We start from the raw sequence: 22,563 nt of genomic DNA on the forward strand, positions 1-22,563 counted from the left end.
CTTTTGTCTTATGCATCCTGGGCTGCATAGGGAAGAGTGTGGCCAGTAGGTCGAGGGAGGTCATTCTCCCCCTCTACTCTGCACTGGTGAGGCCACAACTGGAGTACTGCGTCCAGTTTTGGGCTCCCCAGTTCAAGAGGGACAGGGAACTACTGGAGCGAGTCCAGCGTAGGGCAACTAAGATGATTATGGGACTGGAGCATCTCCCTTATGAGGAAAGGCTGAGAGAGCTGGGACTCTTTAGCCTGGAGAAGAGAAGGTTGAGGGGAGACCTGATTAATGTTTACAAGTATCTAAAGGGTGGGTTTAAGGAGGACGGAGCCAGGCTCTTTTCAATGGTTCCCAGCGACAGGACAAGGGGCAATGGGCACAAGCTAGAACATAGGAAGTTCCGTTCAAATACACGGAAAAACTTCTTCACGGTGAGGGTGACAGAGCACTGGAACAGGCTGCCCAGGGAGGTTGTGGAGTCCCCTTCTCTGGAGATTTTCAAGACCCGCCTGGATGCAGCCCTGAGGGATGTGCTTTAGGCAATCCTGCTCTAGCAGGAGCAGGATCTCTAGAGGTCCCTTCCAACTCTGAAGATTCCGTGATTCCGTGATTCTCCTCTGGTGAATTATGATTTTTTCTAAATGTAATATATATATAAAAAAAGAGGCTAATTAGTGTGATATATGTGTGGAACATACTTCCCGATCTCAACCTGTAGTCCCTCCTCCTAATACTCTGCAATTCAGAAAGAGTTACCAGAATTTTATCACAAAAAAAGGTGAGTGAATACAGAGCCTATACCTATAAAAATTCTATCTTCAAAATGGTCTCCCTTTCGTCCCAAAAAGGGAAATGAAAAGGAGCAGTGGCCAATCTTGGAGCCTTGCATATGCTTAACATGTACATTCCTGCTGAATGCAGTTTTCCTCTAAATATTCACTGAAGGTTCTTGGTGGCTGCTCTGCAAACATCACGGATGAAGATATTAGCAAAATTTGGGTCCTGCTGGAATACATTGGGATTAGCAAACACAGTGATACCACCTTGGTATCCAGCTCCTAACGGCTTTTAACAGAACCTGCTGTTCATTCTGACAGATCTCTGTGTAATGTGGCCATGCCTCCACACCAAACTCTAAGCAAACTTTCAAATAACCTCAACCCACCTGGACACATTCCTGAACAACCTGCTCTAGGTGAACCTGCTTTGGCAGGGGGCTGGATTACATGATCTCCGAAGGACCCTTCCTACCCCTAACGTTCTGTGATCCTATAAAACAGATGTTTCCGTTTTCAAGTATGTTCCTCGTTCTGCAACAATCTGAGGCAGAAATCGTGAATGCCTTTCAGAGTTCCCTTCAAAAGAAGAAGAAAGGGGTACACCAAGGTCTCATGGCTCCAAAAAAGTGGTTTTGATACTGAAGAGTACTTTCACCAGCGAGGCATGAGGCTTAGAAGACAAAAAGCTCGATATTTTCAGTGCAAAAGTCTTAAACATTGATCTCTTCTCTGAAATACAACTCAGGAATTTAGCAAACACTGCCTGTAGCTGCGTATCAGCAGCCTTCCTTGACATGAAAGATGCAGAGAGAAGACTGACGTGACATAACATTAGGATAATCAGCTTCTAGAAACACAAATAAATGTGCACGCATGAAAGTCTGCAACTGGAGCTGAATGTCATTAGCACATCTCATGAGAGCTGATTAAAGCAGCCATTACAATGAAGCAACATTTAGTGAAATAGAGTTGAAATAACGTAACGATCACAGCTCAAGTATCGACTTGCATTAGGATGTGATGACATTGAAATTCTGAACAGCTGATACTTGACAGCAGTAAGATTTTTAGACATCCATGGATACTGAATCACTTAATAATATAGCATGCTAATAAAATATTTTTCTAATTTAAAAGAAGTAACAGAAAATACAAAAATGAATCCTAGTTAATAGCTGAAAATGCTTTGTAGATCAGACTATTAAAAGATTATATTCCATTTGACTGCCATATATGCAGAAATTGTTTCTGGAGGAGCATTCATTAATACAATCATATCAACTTAACAAATTTGCGTACAGATGGAAATTTCAAATATAGGCTTAAATAGCAAATTAAACACACAGACAAAAAGGCATGACTCTTTAATAAACAACAAAACCCTAGAATGGCAGGATGTTTTGAGCTCTCCCTAAATTCTCCAAACACCAGAAATCTCCATTAAATGTAACATTTTATCTGTTAGGAAATGTTGCTTTTATATCTAGTATGTTAGTAAATAATTGTAAAGCTACTTCTCCATATTCTCTGACAGATCCTGCTGTGCGTTTTCTCTCCTGGATTACATAACCTGCGGAATGCAGATCAAGGACACGGCTGATGATCCTTCTGTAATTAAAGCTCCCTAATGCTGCCAATATGAGTTCTACACAAAGAGCTATGTAGAAAGTACCTTGCCCTTTTCTGAACCCTTACAATCTCTTATGAAGGCAGCAATCACAAGCCATTAGAGGGAAAGAGAGAATGTAATTTATTCGTACTTTTGGGAAGAAACTGGGAGATATTACTCAGTTAATTTCAAAACTGGTGATGTCTGCAAACAATCCTCCTTATAAACCCAACACATTCTTACACGAGTTCCCCCAAAGGGATTCATCAACCAAAACAGCAGATTCTTAGGTTTAGCCTAAAAATTAACTCACTTAAAAAAAAAGAAAAAGGTAAGAGGCAAACAATTTTGCAGACTTTGTTTTAATATAGACCAAAGAAAGTTTATTTCTGCCTCACCACATTCTATCGTTAATACTGGAAACAATAGATTCCAGAGATCTCTGTATATAAAGATGATACCTGTGTTTGTTTGCATGGTAGTTGGCCTGCATAGTTAATTTATAACAATCAATCAGTGGCAAAACTGCTGCAAAATGAACAACCCTCGAATACAGATTATGTAGAATATTAATTTCAGTAAATAATTGAGTACTCAGAGGCTTGCATGTAAAGAGACTAATGTATTATGCATCTCGCATTATGCTGTGAGAGGTTAAAGGACTCTGAAGCCTTAAAAGACAGAAACCATAAATGTGCATATTGCATTACCAAGAGGGAAAACAAAGACTGAATTTCTAAGACGTACAGACTTAAGATCAACCCAGACAAACAGGGGGTGGACAACTTACACTGTAAGGTCACTCTTTGAAAGCAAACAAACCGCATCTGGACTATTTAAGCTTTTATAAAAAAAAGTCACAAAAGTATCTGCAATGTAATACTGCAATACACAGATTATTAACATGTACTGAAATGAAGTTTTCTCCTCTTACAGACAAAGGTAGCTGAAGAGAAACATGTACTGCTGGTTTAACCTATGAATTCATCTAAAGGGATGATGTGCTAGTTTCAAATAACTGCTCTTGACAAATATAAAAAACCCCTAAACCCAAACAAACCCCAAAATGAAAAAAACAAACCCAAACAAACAAACCAACCACCATCCAACCCTTCTTGGCATCCTCAGTTGTTGATGCATTTTTAACACTTTCTAAAAGTGTCTAAAAGTCTGTCAGCCCGAGCTGAATTCTGTCATTTAACAAAGTCAGCGGTTATACAGAAAAAAAGATGTCACCTCTTCATGTGTATAAGACGACAAAGCTTTGTGTATAAGACAATTCATCCCCGTTCTTCTATAATCCATGTTGTGGAGGTATACTATAGTAAGGGACAACTACTAATTCTGAATGAACAGTTATGAGGGAGATTATGAGGATCTGTTTATGACATTAACCGTACACAGTTAAGATTCTTCTGGTAAGGCCAACTGGAAATTTCTGTAGAAAACGAAGACTGAATATTTCACATATCAAAATTTCTTTTAGTTACAAGGAAGAGCTTAATAGTAAGTCTATACATGATCATCTTAAACCTACAGATGACAGACTGGACCAAATAGCACAAGATAAAGTTCCTTTAATTTTAATAAGGGAATTATGAAAATAACTAGAGGCCTCAGATACTTCAGGTTTCAAACCTTACAAACATCACCACAAAAAAGTAACCAAGCAATATAGACTTTCATCTGAATATGATCCAAATAGTGCGTATGCAATAGTGCTTGTGGAAACACTGAGACAAACATGGGGAACAAGCTGGGATGTCCTGTCTAGCTTCAAGCTGCTGCTCCACAAGGGTGCAGATCTTCTGTGCATCTTCTGTTATCTCTGCCAGTCCTATGAAGATGTTGAAGGGTATGGCAGAAGATCTGAAGTGGCATCAAATGTGCTAACATCTCAGTGTCACCTAAAGATATGAAATCTGATTTATGACAAACTTTGGAAAACACAGTTCAATTTAAATGTTCATATGTGTACCTGAACACCTACGGTCACTAGTTTCACGCAGTTAAAGGCCACGGATGTGGGCATCACAACTACAAATATGGCAGGGTATGAACTGTTTGTAAAACTGTAAGTATATACATTCATTACAAACAGCAGTGTACACTCCAAGAGAAGAACGACTTAATACCAAATCATATGTGGATATTGTAACCAGCTGCATCTTTTTCTCCTGATGCTGGACTCGTTCTTTGGTCAATCTCTCTCTTACGTTAGTGCTGTTAACACTCCTATTTTTCTTTCCTTCTGTTCTCCCTCCCACAAGGTGGGAGAATCCCTAAGGATTAGGAGTAACCTAAGGAAATCCCTTAGGTAACTCAGATGCATATCCCTTAGGTAACTCGGATGCAAGGTACAGGGTTTTTTTGAGGAAATGGAAGTCAAGAAAGAACAGTATTTCAAAACACTTCCTTCTCTTCTGCCTTAGAAACCAACAACTTAAAAACTCATTCCAGAGAAGTACACCACCAAAAACATGGCTGCTACTGAACTATTTTCAAAACAACACACCTAGAAAGATATATAATGCAGTGTATTTAAACACACTTCTCCCTCCATGACTCAGAGCACTTAGCTTAATACAGGAAATTCCAGATACTTTTAAGGTTTGAAAAGACTGAAAAGCACAAAAGGCAGCTGACTGACCATTCAGGCTCCACAAAGGATACAGTACTTACCTTTAGAGAACATACTTTATTTAATAGAATTTTTTGCTCCAATATACAAAATAGGGGACTGTAGTCCCAATTAACATTTACATAGTTACACAGCAAATAATTTCCACCATTTACAACAACTGACAACTTTCCCACACTCCCCACTGTATTACAGCCGAGAAAAAAATCCTATAAAGTTTTACATACCGATCGGTTGTATTTTGTACTTCCCTGCCTCTTTTCTTTTTTTTTTAAGTTGCAGTTTCTGATATCAGTTTAATTAAGAACTTACAACTACTTCAGCTGCACTAAAAGAAAAATGAAATATATAATTTGGAATACTATCTCAAAAAAACCATACAAAATAAAAGTCAGTATCTTATAAAAATACATCGCAGGAGTAAAACCAGTGAAACAACAAATATGTTTTAAATTTTGTTAGGGTATAAAATATTCAACAACTAGCCTCAGCTTTTAACTAGGAAAAAAAAAAAGAAAAAAAAGAAAGAAGAACCCAAACATTTTCAATTAGCAAAAAATAATGTGACAGTTCTTTTACAATACTGTACCTTTAGTATGCAAAGGACTTCATCCTTCTAACATGCACCACTATCCAACTGATTCACCCCTTAACCCTTTTCCCACTGAAAGCTGAAAAAAAGTTTTAAAAGTTATTTGAATCCTTCAAGAAAAATCCAATCATATTTTCTTCATCTCCCACAATATTTAAGATTTACTTTACAATGCTGGTAGTTTAATCATGATACGTAACTTCTATATAAAAGAATTCTAGCCAAACCAAGGCCTTAGAAACTTCGCATTTTACAAAAGCAATTTGTTACAGCATGACAGTTGCTAAATAGCCCGATTTATTTAGTGACCCTGTTAAAGATTTGTTCAACTGAGTGAATAGGTGAAGTCATTTCCTGAGCTAAAAGATACAGGTAAGTAAATAGTCAGTTATAGCAGCAGACAGGAGACATTCTTTTTAAAAGTTGTAACGGTACCAATAAAATTACCGTAGAAAATTACAATAATGTAAAAATCACTAGCTGAAGAGGGAGTGACAAGGACATCTAAGACCTGATTGCCATTATCTGGAATGCACATCCCATGACCTTCCAGAAATTACATTCAGCTACTGTCAGACAATGTACTGGTAAGTGGAAGAATGTCAAATCACAACAGTTCACCTTTCTTACAGATCAGGTGTTTTGTCAAGATTTAATTCTTAATGCTTAGGTTTCATAAACTTAACGCGAGATAAACTGCTTAGTTTCAGAAATTTTCACTCTACAGGACTTAAATATTATTACCTTTAAAGAATGTGGTATCTTCAGTCTCATGAAATTCCAAGCCTATTCCTTCTTATTACTCAAATGTAATTTATACTTGAGACCTTGAGTGGTTTTTGAGATAGTCTCCCATGCCATTGGGAACAGAAGTGGATCCATTTTTAGGAGAGGGAATAATATTCTAAAAATGGTTTACTTTGATCCAAATCATTCTAATTTGCTTAGGAGTACGAATCATTAGCAAATTATTAAAGAACTATAAAGACCAGTATACCACCACTGCACCGTCACTTTCTTATGATTGATCACTTTTTTTTTCACCCATTAATGGAAAAAGGATATTCTAATTTAATTAAATAAACTACCTCACTTAGATACCAGTTCCTCCAGAAGGAAATCTCTCTTCTGTGTTATTCATTTTTTAGAGATATCGCAGGCATTGTTTTTAGAATTTATATTGGCTCTTCCTTAACATTTAAACATAATTAGTTTTAATTCAAATTAATATATAAAATTTCCAATACTTGTTAGAATAAAGGACAATACACAAGATCCTAAGTTACAATAATTTATAAATAAAAATAAACTATTACAAACCAAATCTTTCCCCATACGGAGATTAAAAGCCATAATCTTGACTGATTGTTCCCGATCATACATTATAAATAACGTAAGCTTCTTCAGAGAAGCAAAACATACTTGCCTCCCTGACACCAGTTTATATCTTCAGTTAAACTACTACCATCAAGAAGGCAATTGTGTTGGGCCCAGATATATCTTCTTGCTTACATGTTAATCCTCCCAACCTCATTCTTTTAAACTTAAGCACAGGAAACTAAGTTCACAAAGAGTCCTTAACCTTTTATACACAAAGTCTGTATAAAATACAGATTTCTAATGCTCCTATTGCACCAATCTGGCAGTGCAGTTAGAACCTGATTCAAATTCCACTGAAGTCCACAAAAGGTTCTCCAGTGACCTTAATGGGCTTTGAATTAGGACCACAGAGATAGTATTACCTAACGGAAAGCTCCTGCAAGAGTGGCTGGTATCTCTCTTTTTGCTTATGGGATGCAGTGGAGATGTGTAGTCAGCACGATACCTGAGCAAATAAAATCAAAATGATACAAAGGTTTTAAGAATCCCAAACTCTCTGCTTAGTTATGTGCAAACTGTGCTACTGCCCCTGGAGCTCCCTGCTTTCTTGTTTTTCAGTGCTTGCTCCATTCCAAGATAGAGAAGATGTGAGGCATAAAAATTTCTCTTCACTACAGTTCCCCCTCAGTCCCGAGACTGATAGAAGAGGATGTATCCAGACTCAGAGTTCTTTGAGATGTCTGATGTCAACCCGTAGAATTCTTCAATAGCTTGTGCATCAATTTTCTGTATGTGAAAACCCAAAAATTTAAAGTAAGAATATCTTGCATATACATCACATTAAGTTCCATTCTAAAAACTATTGTCAAACAAAAATAACGTCCACATAATTACATAAAGTAACAAAATCCAAATAATTCTTAAACTTGTTATGTTTTGGTTTCCCTTCTGCCTTCGACTGCACAGAGGGCAGTGGCTATATATATTAAGTGAACCTACTGTGAGTGCAATCTTATGTGCATTGCTCACATAAATTTCACACAGAAAAATTTTACAGACAAGGATATCCCATTGAGACTCTATGTCAATATGAGGAATGTTAAGTACAAACTATCATTTCTAAATCTAAGCAGTGTAAGCCCATCAAGTGCAGAGGAGAATAAGGAGAAGGCAGAGAACGAAGGCTAACTTTTTCTGTTTTTCACACAGAATGTTTGCTTGTGATCCTGTTAGCTTAGAAAGCCTCTTATAACCAAGGCTTTGGGGGAAAGACGCAAAACTTCTGTTGAGAAGGTGAAAAGAGTATTTCCAGTTCTCATTGTCATCATTTTCAGCTACAAAAGAAATTGAAAATGAAAGCAAGCTCTCTTGCCACATTTTAAATCAAAGGCAATTAGGCTACAAAAAACAAAAAGTCAGAAAGATACATTTTCCTTCACTTAGGCAGATTTTATTTAATCTCATTCACATTACTTGGAATAAAACCTCCCTCAGGAAGGAGTGAGCCATTCCAACTTGATGAACCATGGGCCTAAAAGTCAATGAGATGTTTTAGATTTAAGAACAGAAAGTTTCTTTCCTTCCTCTTTAGAAGGGCTAAGAGAAAAAAAAAAAAGGCATTACTGGCAGGTGTTACTGCTTTGGAACTGGAGAGATTGTCCCTGATGTTTGTGAAATGATGTGAGATCTACTACAGCGCTCACTGTTTTCCCTGGAGGAAAGTGAACTTTTGACCCTGTAGAGACATTTCAATTTACTGTGTATCTTGATAAAACACAGAGGCAATCCTTTTACTTTCCTAACAGCTCTGTCTATTTCCATGTTTGTCATTTCCTTCGTGAAAAGTCCTTAATGTGGCTTGGAGATAAGAACTCTTCAATACCCTTAACTGGTCCTGTCAATTCACAATGTAAGTCCAATACCTGTCTCACTCATTTTTCTTCTTTTCAATTATGCAGTTCTTGTGTATTGGAATGAACATGTAAACTATTCATTTTATAGATTTAATTAATTCAAATAAAGTCAGGAAAAGGACTTGGACAAGCACAGTCATACTTCTGTTCATGCATAAGCATAGACAAGAGGGAAGGAAAGGAAGATGACAGAACACGCAAAAAATCTGAGATGGTATAATAAAGGGACACCAACAGTTTCTGCTCTTTCTCTCAATAAAGAATGAAAGGTAACTGATGAAACAGAAAGATGACAAATTCAAAACCAGTGAAGGCAATTTTGCTGTTCCAAGAAATTAGTTAGAAATATTTTCTTTTTTTTTTAATAATAAGAATTCCTGGAAGCATGGCTAATGTTAGCAGGAATACCAGCAGCGGCAAAAGGCTCCTGTTTCAGGGATTAACTTTTAAATTTTAGGGCAAAATCTCAAAAATCTGAAGTTGCTTCCTATTTTGATACACCTTTGTCTGAAACAATCCAGAATGCTCAGTAAAACAGACTACTACACTGATGCATTCCATTAAATCATAAGCTCCTAGAAAATATGGACAAATGGCTTGCTCCAACAAATTGCCTTCAGAAAAGAATTGCAGTAAAACCGATTTATCTATATCTTTATTTGTCATGTCTTCTGGTCACAGGAATACCTTATTAAACAAAGGTGAAAGACAGTGGCCATAAACAAAGAAGCTTCTTTCATTGTGAAAATTGTGAAAATACAATTCAAAGTATTGTACAGTCAAATTGTAAGGCGCAGCTCTGCACTCAGCTATTGCTCGTTTAGACTGGGGTTGAACCCTCTTGCCGTTAGCATACCAGGCCTTTTACTTTAAGTACCCAAACAAACAAGAGGGGCGCACGCACTCTGATTGGTATGAGGAAAAAGTCCAGGGTTACACAAAGCTTACCTCAACAATATCATCATCAAAAAGCAACCAAAAATCATGACTCTTCACTATTGCAATATAATGTCCTCTGTTAGGGCCACTGTAAAATAAAATTAGAAAAGAACACAGACAATAACACACATGTATGTACAATTATTTTCCATTAAATTGTTTTTTTTCTTGTAGAAAAGCCGTAATTAAAATGTCTACCAGTATAATTTCTGTTTGGATGTTTCTTTTTTTTCCCCCCTCCACTTATATCATCTTCATAATGAGGTCTTACTTATCTCTACTTTTAATATTGTGCTAAAAAAAGGATTATAATTTCAAATGAGGAATAAGCAGCAAAGGCACTGAAAATATAAATGAAATTTAAAAGAAAAAAGAGACAGAGAAGTGAAATCAAGAAAACATTCTGATGTTTCATAGGGACAGAACAGATTCTAAACTATTTCTGATCTTCAGAACAAAAAAGCTGTAGAGCTGCTGTTCATTTACAGTCTCACTCAGGAATCTTTCTATCTGGTCCACTGTAAACAAAAACTGAATTGAACTGACAGTTTAGAAGTCTCAAGAATCCTCACAGCAATGAGAAGGGATCCCAATTAAATTAAAACTGTTACAATGCACAGCTCTTCAGTTTATGACAGACAAGAAATTTCTCCACAACTACAACAGAAAAAAAATGAACTTTAAAGGTTTCCTATTTCTAATCAGATTTCAAGTAAGGAAATAATATACTTTCTGAAATAGCTGAACCTTACAACTGAAAGTGGGCAACTAGTCAAAGCAGTTCTGAAACAGCACTCATAAAATTTTCTTTTCTCAATCAGGGAGGGAAGGTTGCCATCTGTGAGGGACATGTCTGCGTACCAAATCACACAACCCAATGAAAACAGGGTTCATCTCCTGCCATGGCTTTGAGAATGGGTAAGTTTCCAAGACTGCAACTTGAATGAGCGAGACTGAAATGGTCAGAATTGGACAGAATGGTTAGAAATGACAGGTTCTATTTTCCTTAAAATCCAGAACAAGAGCGTCCCAGAAGACTATGGCACAAAGGCTTATTTTCCAAAACTGTCCTGGCCAACTTGAGATCTACTCATCTTATCTTTACTCTAATCCTAGGTCTATCTAGGGAGGAATGGGGGTGGAACAAAGGGCAATGATTGGCAACTAGAGGGGAGGTCTGCCATTTGGAGGGACTTAAAAAAGTTGGAAGAAGTTTAACAAGTACGAATGCAAAGTCTTGTGCCAGACTAACTCCATCCAAGAGCACCAGCTGTAAACCAGTTGGCTAGGTGGGCCCAGGAGTTCAATAAGTTGAGCTGTTAGCCAGCAGTGCATCATTTTGGTGACAGGGCTGAGCCTATGTGGGGCTGTACTGTAAGAGTAGAGCCAGTAGCAAAGTGATAATCCCCATCACTCTGCATGCTGGGACCCAGAACTGGGCATGGGAATTCCAGACACGACCTTTCCAGTATAACGGAGAGACTGATAATCCAGAGGAAGTCCAGTGGCAAGCCACTACATTTGTCAGAGGGCTACAGCACCAGATGGATGAAGAGAGGCCTAGGGAGCTGGCTTTATTCAGCCTAGAGAAGACTAAATGAGGAATCCAACTGCTGTCTTCCACTACCGCAAACTGAAGACTTATAAAGAAATCAGAGCCAGACTCTTCTCAGAAATGCACAGTGAAAGGACAAGAGGCTGTGGTCACAGACTGCAGCAAGGGAAATTCTGACCAGATATAGGGGGGAAAAAAAAAACCATTATGAGAACACCAATGAACTGGAATAAACTGCCCAAAGAGGCAGTGAAATCAGCATTCCTGCTGATGAAATAGAGCCCAGTGCAACCTAATCTAATGTCAAGGCTAGGCCTGCTCTGAGCTTTAAGAAATTGACCTCACAGTGTAAATTATTCTATGATTCTAGATGTTAAATCATCATTTGCAACTTTGGTGCTTTTATCTACTCAATAAGCAGTTTGTAGAGCAGCCCTAAATTTAAGACTTGAAGCCACAAAAACATTTATTGAGCATAGCAAAATCAAATACAATTGAAACAAAGTTAATCTACAAAACTCATAATATACAGATGTATTTCTGTTGCTCAACCCTTAAAAAAAACAACAAAACAAACCAACAAAACACAACACCCTAAAGGAAATGCTTTATAAAGGGATCTGTTCTATAATGCTTTCCTTCCTAAGAAACTTTTTAAAAAAAATCTTTAAATTTTATTAGTTATATGATATCACATGTTTTGTGTTTTTTTTTTTAAAAATGTAGTTAAGTTCATACAGAGATCTGTCATGTGAAATACACTGTTATCACATTTCACAATGAACCATCACGGGAATAAATCCGTATGTTCTGTCAAGATGGGTAGTATCTACCCACAATACTTTCTTTTTCCTTAGAAACTTTTATTTTAAGACTTCTTTAAATGCTATTAGAGTTAAGTGATACTAGGTGTTTTGCTTTTTAAACATAGTTAACCTTGTGCAAAAATCCTTTGTGTAAAATAGAGTTATTACCTTCCACAATGAACTACCACAGCAACAAGGTCATACATTCTGTCAGGATTGGTGGCATCTCCTGAGGTGTTAAATAAACGAAGCTCTAAAGGAAAAACTACTCTATAAGAGAGTTTTGTGTATCGATGCAGCTGATCCATGTATTTAAATCTCTTCAAATGGAGAGCTAGAATCATAGGCAGCTTTTTTACTTTCATCCTGAAAACAAAACAAGAATCAACAGTATTTCCAATATCCAGCCAAACATTCAGTTGGTATCAGCAAACACGAAGTCTGTCTTACTGAAGTCCTTAAAATTTTTTGCAAGCATTAAAATATGCTCAAAGAATCATCTGTTTACCAAATATTGAACACATCCTGTGTTGCTAAACTAAAGGTGGACCTTAACAACTGAGAGACTTGCAAACGTATTTGAAAAAATAAGCTATAATATATAATAGTAAGAATAGCCATGATGAACCCACATAATAATTTAGACATATGACTGCATAGCAAAGAATTCAATTTTCAAACATACCTCCCCATAGCTTTCCTGAGTTCCCAAAACACAAACTTAGATCCCACTTTGTATACGGTGGAGGTATTGCAACAAAGCTGTTCCAGAGATCCTGTTCCAGTTGAATTTCTCAGTAAACCAGCCAAGTCAAACAAGCTTTCTAAAATAGGCTTGTTACACCACTTTGTTACATATGTATTACTCCAAGTTTTCCTATCAAGCCATTCATTTAACATTGCCAAGGGATACAGATAGCCCACTGTTACTCACCTTACCTCATGCTACCCAAACAAGATAATGCTGTGCTCTAGCACAATAATTTTGTACAAAAGTTGCAGCACTATTTTATGGCAGTCAAAACCAGAAAGTGATAATCTAGTTTTACTGAGGGCTCACTGGCCCCTTTTCCTAGTTTGAGGTATTGAGATCTTGCATCAGCATCTGCAAATCCTCAACTACAGCTGGCCTGGCAGCAAACACAGACTTCCACACTCTGGACAATAAATTTGCCCATACTAACTGAGCAACCAAGCTAAAGCACTCTGCTTCTTCACACAGCTAATTGCCTTAGATCGGCACTGTGCTGAATTTTTCAGAGTGCCTTCAGCCCTGAAAGACAGCTCAAAAGTCTCCACAACACAGCCCAGGTTTCAGATATGTCTACTAAGACTGTATCTTCAGAATGTCAGGAAATAATGTTTGCACAAGACAATCCTTTTTCAAAAGATAGGGGGCAAATCCTTGAAAACTCATCTTTCCTCCCTTTTTCTTATTAAACTTAGACTGATAGTAACCTGCAGGAAACCCTGCTAGACTCAAATTTTCTCCACGGCCCACAAGGGAGCTAGGAAATGAAAAAAGCGGGAGAAGAGTGGAAAGATGACAGAAGCAACTATTTTTAGGGAGAGTTACATTTTTATTATATTACTGAGATACAGATATAATTTCTGCTCTATTTATTTTTTCAAAATGAAAGTCCTCTTCTCATAATGCAACTGTGTTTGATAATAGCAGCTCTTTCACTGGTGAAGAAATTCAGTATATCACCTTTGCTAGCTGACACTAACACAGAAAGCTCCATGTTATAGAGATGGAAGAAAATTATGACTGTAGTGAAACTGAACTTAAGCCCCACATGAAAAGCAAAATATAAACACAAAAAGCTGTGTTTTGCCAACATGGCAGTGCCTATAGTACAGGTTTATGCCAACACAGCTTGCATTCGTCAGGGATCACATTACCTCCCACACGGAAATAAGAGCTAAGGCAACAGAAAACAACAGGACAGACCTGGCTTTACAACCTCTAATACACACCAATTAGTAAGCTTAGGCAATGTGTGAAGGCAGACTTCGCAGATGAGATATGCCAAAAACCATGTGCTAAATCTGTGGTAAACCAAATAACCAGAATCAGTGGTATAACCAGTAGAGCATGTCAGCATTCCCATCCCTTCAACTCATCTATAAGCAGCCAAATACTTTCTCAGATAATAAATACCACGCAGTACACAAAATCAGAGGTTTTTGGAAGGTGTAAACAAGACTAAAAGAATTATTAGGCAGACAAGAATTGTTTTTAAACATAATGAATTTCAAGCTTCCACAGTGCTTCTGATGTTTTTCAGGAATCCTGTTAAGCAGAAGTTTAGCACCACTGACTATGCACTTTTAAGAAACCAGAAACTCAGTTAACAGAAAAAGTTACAAGCCTCATTATGACTGAATCAGAAAAAAGCGCTGTCAAACTGATTCTTAAAGCAATTGGAAATTGAATTGGAAAAGCAATTGAAAAAGACAAAAGCAAGTTTAAAAAGTCACATGAAATCAGTGACTTTTCATGATTACACAGAATCTTTGATTAGTCACTGGTAGTTTGTTTTAACTTGTCTTTTTAACTTAGTTTTGGTCTTAAGAACATTTTTTTTCTTATTTGTAAAATAAATAATGATCAAAGGAGTCCCAAAATGCTTTACATAGATTCTCATTACTCATTGAAGTAGGTTCATTGAATTCAAGCAGGAGGAATGCAACCAAGGTACTCTTAAGTGGAAGAAAAGCGACAAAAATTAAGAAAATAATGTTCTCCCCCTGCCTCATACACACACACAAGGAAATAGAAGAGTATTTTCATGAAATACATGGGTTACTTTTTTCCCCTCCCTGAGTTGGATGTACCTTTTATGTGCTTCTTGCTTACTGCGACATTCTTCACAGTAATATTTGTATTCACTGCACAGAGTTTCTGTATTGCTGAAACCCCTGAATTAAAAAAAAAGAAAAAGAAATGCTATAGATACTATTTCTTATCTGAACTATACATATAAACAAGTACAATAAACATAATTTTATACTCTTAAGGGTACATAAGCTAAAATTTGCTAAGTTTGTGAGCTTTTAGTTTTACTTCTTCCTTTCTAGGTAACAGATAATAGACAAATTATGAAAATTCAAATTTTTGCGTCTACCTTAAACAATGAGTGATTGAAGTATTCTGCTCCACATCAACTGAAAGGTCTAAGAAGTCTTCATCTTTGCTGCTTATCTACAGGAAAAAAAGAACCAATAGATTATAACTAAAACTAGTTATACTAATTTACCTTAGCTTTTCAGTACCATTTTCTGTTGACAGAATGTATCCTTTACCTTATCACAGCCTTTTAAAAATTGTTACAAGTGGCCTTTCTATTTCAGAGATTTGCTAGATCTCTGTTTCTCATTTTGTTCAGGAATAGGGAAGTGTGTATGTCTGTGGGGCTGTATAACACCAGTTATCATTATGCTGTGATTTCAGCTTAACAACATTAATACCAAGTTCCTTCTACACCTCCCTCTTTTCAAAACAATACAATTGCTAGGATTCTTCTATTTAGTACTGTCACCTCTGTTCTTCCCCTATGATTCCCTCTAGCTGAAAGTTATATATTTGCATATCATAGTCTCCCTAATAAAGAGCACAAATACTTTGAAGCCTCTTCCTGCCTAGATTCATACTCTTTAAGGAGCAGCAGATAGCAAATTTGTTGGTAAATGAGAGTTTGGAACTTGGTCTGATAGCGGCAGAGTAGTGCATAGTCATATCTTACAAAAATGCAAAATTAACAATTAAAGTAAAAAATAAATTCCTAGAATCAGAGAATAAATTCCATCACAAATACTGAAAAATGGAGATGGATTTCAGCTGCCCTGAAAATCAACTATGTTATTAAAATATTTAGGAAATGGCAATCTGCAACCTCAACTTCTGTCTGCTAGTGTTTCCTCTCTGTATCTAGAGATACTCAGTGCCACTGATGAGAATGTCCTCTGCCTTTTATGACTCCTAGTACAAAAGTAAATATTTTTAGAAAAGATGTCTGGCTGCAGTTTCTTGATAGAAAACAGGAAAAGTTAAACAGCTACAGGAGAACCAAGGTCAGTTGATCTTTAAAACACATGAGATTCATCTTCCCTTTTCAACTCAGGATAAAAATATATTTGCAAAGTTGTTCTCTGATTATCAAGAGATAAGAAACACACGGTTGCTAAGGGCAGCATACATAGAGAATAAAGAGAAAAATACAGGTGGTCAAGACAACTATTTTTGAGAATTAATATCCCATTGCAAACCACTTTTGGAATTACCAAACTTGTGTTTGTAACACTAAGAATTCTGGTGGAAAACATCTTAGCCTAGGGATTAAGAATGGCTCAGAAAAAAAAAAAAAAGAGTTCTAGAAAATACTCTGCTGCAGTCTTCAGCTAGGACAGCTGGAATTTAGGAGTCATGTGATCAGTGCTATTCAGACATGAAATTAGATAATTCTTTCTCTCTAATCAAAGAAAATTCCATGAAACAATAAAGACTTCACAGGCAGCTTTATCCCGTGCAGAAGCTCTAAGGGTGGGGAGGAGATGCAGAAGAGGAAAGGGATGTGTTGTACTTGGTTAAAAAATGATTGGTACTGAAACCAGAAGTTCGCCAAAGGAATTCTTCCATTCTCAGTGATAATACTGATAATACTGCTTTGGAGAGTCTCTTTCAGGTTAGCCAGTCCATTGAGCACTTTGGATCATGAGGAACCATTAAAGGCTTTATTGAAAGAATAGCCAAGTGGATTTTTTCTATCTATGTTGACAATTTAGAAATTGCTATTCTTAATTTTTAAGATATTTTGAACATTAGTATTTTAACTAATGTTAAAATATTTTTTTCCAAGATTAACTCATACAGTTTTAATTTAAAAAAAGAAAAATTATTTTAAAAAGTCACCTTCCACTCTGACCAGCCCTCCCCCCCTTTCAAAATAAACATTCTCTTTCAAATAAACATCACTAAGTTCCTTAGACTAAAGTTGCCAATGCTATATATTTCACTCATCTACAGAATGAAAAAAAGACGGACACAGTCAGAAAACCTCATCACTTGCAGAATCAAGCCCTGATGTGTTCATAAAGCCATCTGAGTGCTCCTAATATGAGCATCTGAATAATAGTGAAGAATTCGGATGTTCCAGTATTTTGCCTAAAGGTGATGGCATGTTGTTCTCACATCAAGGATGTAATCTGCACTCAAACAGCTCATCAGCTGTACTCTGACAACCAATGCCACACAGAACAGAAAACTCAGAAGGCTAACACTCAGGGAATCTGTATTTCTTTCCGTTTGGAATTTCAGTAGCATTCAGTAGCATTCCCTCATTAGGAAGCTGAGGAAGTATGGGCTAGATGAGGTGACGGTGAGGTGGGTTGAGAGCTGGCTGAGTGACAGAACTCAGAGGGTTGTGATCAGCGGCATAGAGTCTAGTTGGAGGCCTGTAACCAGTGGTGTCCCCCAGGGGTCAATACTCGGTCCAGTTTTGTTCAGTATATTCATTAATGACCCGGATGATGGGACAGAGTGTATCCTCAGCAAGTTTGCTGATGATACCAAACTGGGAGGGGTGGCTGACACTCCGGAGGGCCGTGCTGCCATCCAGCGTGACCTGGACAGGCTGGAGAGCTGGGCAGAGAAGAACCTAATGAGGTTCAACAAAAGCAAGTGCAAGGTCCTGCACCTGGGGAGGAAGAATGCTAAGCACCGGTACAGGTTAGGGGTGGACCTGCTGGGAAGTAGTTCTGAGGAGAAGGATCTGGGGGTCCTGGTAGACAGTAAATTATCCGTGAGCCAACAATGTGCCCTTGTTGCCAAAAAGGCCAATGGAATCCTGGGCTGCACAGGGAAGAGTGTGGCCAGTAGGTCGAGGGAGGTCATTCTCCCCCTCTACTCTGCACTGGTGAGGCCACATCTGGAGTACTGCGTCCAGTTTTGGGCTCCCCAGTTCAAGAGGGACAGGGAACTACTGGAGAGAGTCCAGCGTAGGGCAACTAAGATGATTATGGGACTGGAGCACCTCCCTTATGAGGAAAGGCTGAGAGAGCTGGGACTCTTTAGCCTGGAGAAGAGAAGGCTGAGGGGAGACCTTATTATGGCATACAAGTATCTAAAGGGCGGGTTTAAGGAGGATGGAGCCAGGCTCTTCTCAGTGGTTCCCAGTGACAGGACGAGGGGCAATGGGCACAAGCTGGAACATAGGAAGTTCCGTTCAAATACACGGAAAAACTTCTTTACAGTGAGGGTGACAGAGCACTGGAACAGGCTGCCCAGGGAGGTTGTGGAGTCCCCTTCTCTGGAGATTTTCATGACCTGCCTGGATGCAGTCCTGAGTACTGTGCTCTAGGCAATCCTGCTCTAGCAGGGGAGTTGGACTAGATGATCTCTAGAGGTCCCTTCCAACTCTGAAGTTTCTGTGATTCTGTGTGATTCTGTGAATCAGCTCACTGACAAAAAAGCTTTTGCAACTGAAGGCTTCCATGTGTGCTAAGACAGAAACTATTTTCAAATGAAGCTGAAACAAAGGGCATGATTTATCTTTGTTTCAAACAAAAAAAAAAGATAAATAAAAGAGAGAGGAAAAGAGAAGTAGGGCATAGTTAAGGCTTCGATAGTACTAATGTGAGACCACTGAGGTTTTCCTTATTGCCTTCTCTCAGTCCACAGTAGAATTGAACAAAAGATTTTTATGCCTTGTGGAGTCATTTGAACACAAGAGCAAGACCATCAGCTGGAGAAAAACATTATCAACGTGTTTGGTGCTTTTAACCCAAGACAATTTCCTATTTTTCTCTGTAGAAGTACTGCCCACAATTAGCCATTTCATATTTAATCTTAATGAAATCAATTACATTATTTTCTGTTACACTGTTATTCTTTCTTTAAATTGTGAGAGAAATTTGTAGAACCAATGAACTTCTAGATCATTTTTATCAATTAGCCACAAAAAATTTGTAATATTTATGTCATCATACTGCCTCTGCCAAGGAAGGGGGAAAGTATGATAACAATAAATCACATTAAAAGTATGTAAAGACAACTTACAATCTGTTTTGTAACTTTATAATTTTGTAATTTTATAGTGTGGCTTGACCCATGACACAAATCTTTCTTAAAGAATCACATCTGTATTCCTTATATTCCACTGTCCATACTTAAACTGAGGATAAATCTTCAGTCAGTTCATTTCTTATCTTAAAGACGGGCTAACGGCACAGTGTGTCCTGGAAAGGAGTTCTTTTCTATAATCAGGGCAATTGAAATTGGAATAAAACCTTGCCATGCTGATTTTAGGAACATTGAGTAGGTTTGGCCAGTTAGAAGATAATCATTCTCACTTGCAGCAGAGATATATTATGCTTTATATTTAAGTATGCATTAAATTCCAAATTTACATAAAAAATATACTAAGGTTATTGTCTTATTGTTAAGAAGCACTAATTCATTCCACAATTGCTGTGTAATCTTCTACATGAGATATATCCAAGTACTCCTGACATTTTAGATTATATTTCTAAACACAGAAAGACTCTGAATGCCAACAGCCCCCAACAAACATTAAAAAAATCACAGCTGCTCACTATCTTTGAAAATAAGACACTATTCACAGTAGTATTGCTTATTTAATGTGTCAAAATGTGTTTCTAAGTGCCCATTTTCAGGTCACTGTGTTTTAATTAGACACAAGGTTATGTATTGAATAGACAGAAGCTGATAGGGCTTGGAAAACAAAGTCCCTAACATACTAAACCAAGTGTATTAGAACACCAAATTTAAAATTCAACTGGCCAAGGAGGCACAGTGGCAGACAGACGTGGCGTATCCTATTCAGCAACAGTTAACAAAAAAATAGAACTGAGCAATATTAGTAAAAATCACAAAATTGTGATAAGCCTGATAACTAATAATGCTGGCACAGAGCATATCAGCATTTTAAAATTGTATTAAGGACTGTACCTAGATCAAAATCGTGACAGCGGTAATTCACTGTAATTCACTGTTCCATAGTGAGGAAAGGTAGTGATGTCATTCATGTCAAGAGACTAAGCTAAACTCATGTTTCAAGAAGAAAAAAAAAGCAGTTCAAGAACTAAAACAGAAGCAATTGACAGTAGCCATGAAATAGTTATTAGGGAGGGGAAATCTAACAGAAAAAAAAAAAAGTATGGTAGCTAGAAATCAGCACCTAAATTACTCAAAATACCAAGATCGACTGAAGTCTGAAGTTACATTACATATGACATTAGGAAGCTATTTTCTTTGAAATAAAGTGAGTGGTGGGTATTTCTAGAAGACGGAAAAAATTGCATGTGAAATATATAGATTTAATCTGATTAATTCCTCCCTTCCAACGTTATGCTGAAATGTGTGCGTTATCTAATTAACTTAATGAAAACAGGTATAAAGAGTCATAGCAAAATACAGTCATTTAGTTTTTTACAATATCTAAGGCCTAGACCATGACAGAATTACTGTAATTTTCAAGTTGTCATGCTTTTTCACTTTCTCAAGCAGGTAAAATTCAATTATGAGTTTTTCTGAACTATATGCTTTCTCTTATTGTAGAACTATTCTAACAGAAAATTTTATTATAGCTTAGCCAAAGAAGGAGCTTATTTCTCAGAGTCTAGTATTAGAAGAATTTCTGTGGACAGACATTTAAGAAAGGATTATTTTTCCTGCACATTAAGTTATGTTCTTTGAGAATCCCAGTCTCAGCTCTCAGTGTCAAAAAACAACCATAGTATCTTGATTCCAATGGCTTTAAATTTAAAAACTAGAAATAGGTGGAAACTGATTCAGAATACTTATTTATGGAATGTATCACTACACATGACATTAAGTTATTGAGACATAAAATCTGAGAAGAACTCCACATGTCCAAGTAGCAGGCTTCATTGCTCTTACAAATATATCAATTTAGAATTTTCTAATCTAAATTTTGAAGTCGATTATGATCACACTGACAAAAATTCAATTGAGCATTTTCCCAATATTCACTAAGAGCCTTTTCCTACAATTCATGCATCAGATGCTGAAATTTTCTCACTAACAAAGAAAAAATGCAAATCTTCAGATGAATGTAAGATTTCTAAAGAAGTAAATTAATCTAGTATGTTAGTCTGTTGAGATAAATCACAGAATGGTAGGGGCTGGAAGGGACCTCTGGAGATCATCTAGTCCAAGCCCCCTGCCAGAGCAGGGTCACCCAGAGCAGGTTGCACAGGAACGCGTCCAGGCAGGTTTTGAATGTCTCCAGAGACGGAGACTCCACCACCTCTCTGGGCAGCCTGTGCCAGTGCTCTGCCACCCTCAGGGTAAAGAAGTTCCTCCTCATGTTTAGGTGGAGCTTCCTATGTTTGAGTTTGTGCCCGTTACCTCTTGTCCTATTGCAGGGTACCACTGAAAAGAGCCTGGCTCCATCTTCCTGACACCCACCCCTTGAGTATTTATAAGTATTGATAAGATCCCCCCTCAAATGAATCATGAAACATGAAGTTCTGAAACATGGAAGAATTCATTTTATGACGTATAAACATACTTACAGTTTCACATGTAAGACATCTGGTTTCATTAGTTAATGTTCCCTGAAAGATTTCATGAACCCAGGTTGGGTCTGGCGGGCTGTTATTTTCATTGTCAATGTTGCCATTAGGTAGGCGACCATTTTGTTTCTCTTGTTTTCTCTCCTCTTGCAAGATATCCGCAATTGTATTTAATAGATAGTTTAAGAACTCATGTGCATCTTGTTGCATGTAGTTATCAAAAAGCTCTACAAGATAAAACAACAGAAGATTTTTTTTAATTAACTGGTTAGTGCTACACTATAAAAAAGTTTTTAAAAGAAGTCGAATTTCAAAACCAGTCTTCATTTCATGTCTTGAATCATTCATGGCAATACAACACCAACCCAAAACGCATGCTTCAACAACTAAGCCAAAAATATAGGGGGTGGGAACAGGGGAGGGCAAGTCAGCTTACATTCGCAGAAATCTCTCAGCTGATCAGAATTAACAGAAGAGTGAACCATTCTGCAAGAAAACACAGGTCTACATATAGTGCCGCCTGAAATGTTATAGCTTATCCCATCCAGTCTCCAGATGACAGGTCACGATGATCTGGATCCCCTACAGGGGCTATGCTATCTCTGCCAAGCTTAGGTCAATGTCTTGGATAACAGAGGGCATCTCAAATGGCATTAGATGTTGATATCTTCCAGAAATGAACTGGGAAATTATGACAGGAAATGTTTCATTGTCTATATGTTCCGTCACAGGAAGAACATGAACAATAAATGCTCAAAACATTGCTTTATTTATTTTCACTTTAGGGTTTTCAGTCCACTGCTGCTCTGTCATAAGCACAGTGTCATCAATACTAGAATGCCATCAATACAATGAAA

General features: G+C 37.4%; 1 protein-coding gene across 4 annotated transcripts in view; it reads right to left on the bottom strand.

The window, feature by feature from the left end:
• Positions 1–574: 574 nt before the first annotated feature.
• USP12 (ubiquitin specific peptidase 12) overlaps positions 575–22,563 on the bottom strand; it is a 44,601-nt gene continuing 22,612 nt past the window's right edge. Inside the window, exons 4-10 of one of the 4 annotated variants that reach the window (XR_008466150.1) lie at positions 21,707–21,933; positions 15,277–15,353; positions 14,987–15,070; positions 12,314–12,511; positions 9,794–9,872; positions 5,610–7,718; positions 575–4,286 (exon numbers count right to left, since the gene is read on the bottom strand). Coding sequence is in view for 3 of the 4 variants with exons in the window: in XM_054199809.1 (XP_054055784.1) it covers positions 7,617–7,718; positions 9,794–9,872; positions 12,314–12,511; positions 14,987–15,070; positions 15,277–15,353; positions 21,707–21,933 (767 nt within the window). In the remaining variant the exon portion in view is untranslated. Of the gene's footprint in view, positions 4,287–5,057; positions 7,719–8,365; positions 8,529–9,793; positions 9,873–12,313; positions 12,512–14,986; positions 15,071–15,276; positions 15,354–21,706; positions 21,934–22,563 lie in introns of those variants that run through there. The other 3 variants (XM_054199809.1, XM_054199823.1, XM_054199834.1) reach the window with 3 other exon arrangements.

Source organism: Rissa tridactyla, chromosome 1 (assembly GCF_028500815.1).
Source record: "Rissa tridactyla isolate bRisTri1 chromosome 1, bRisTri1.patW.cur.20221130, whole genome shotgun sequence".
Taxonomy (NCBI): Eukaryota; Metazoa; Chordata; class Aves; order Charadriiformes; family Laridae; genus Rissa; species Rissa tridactyla.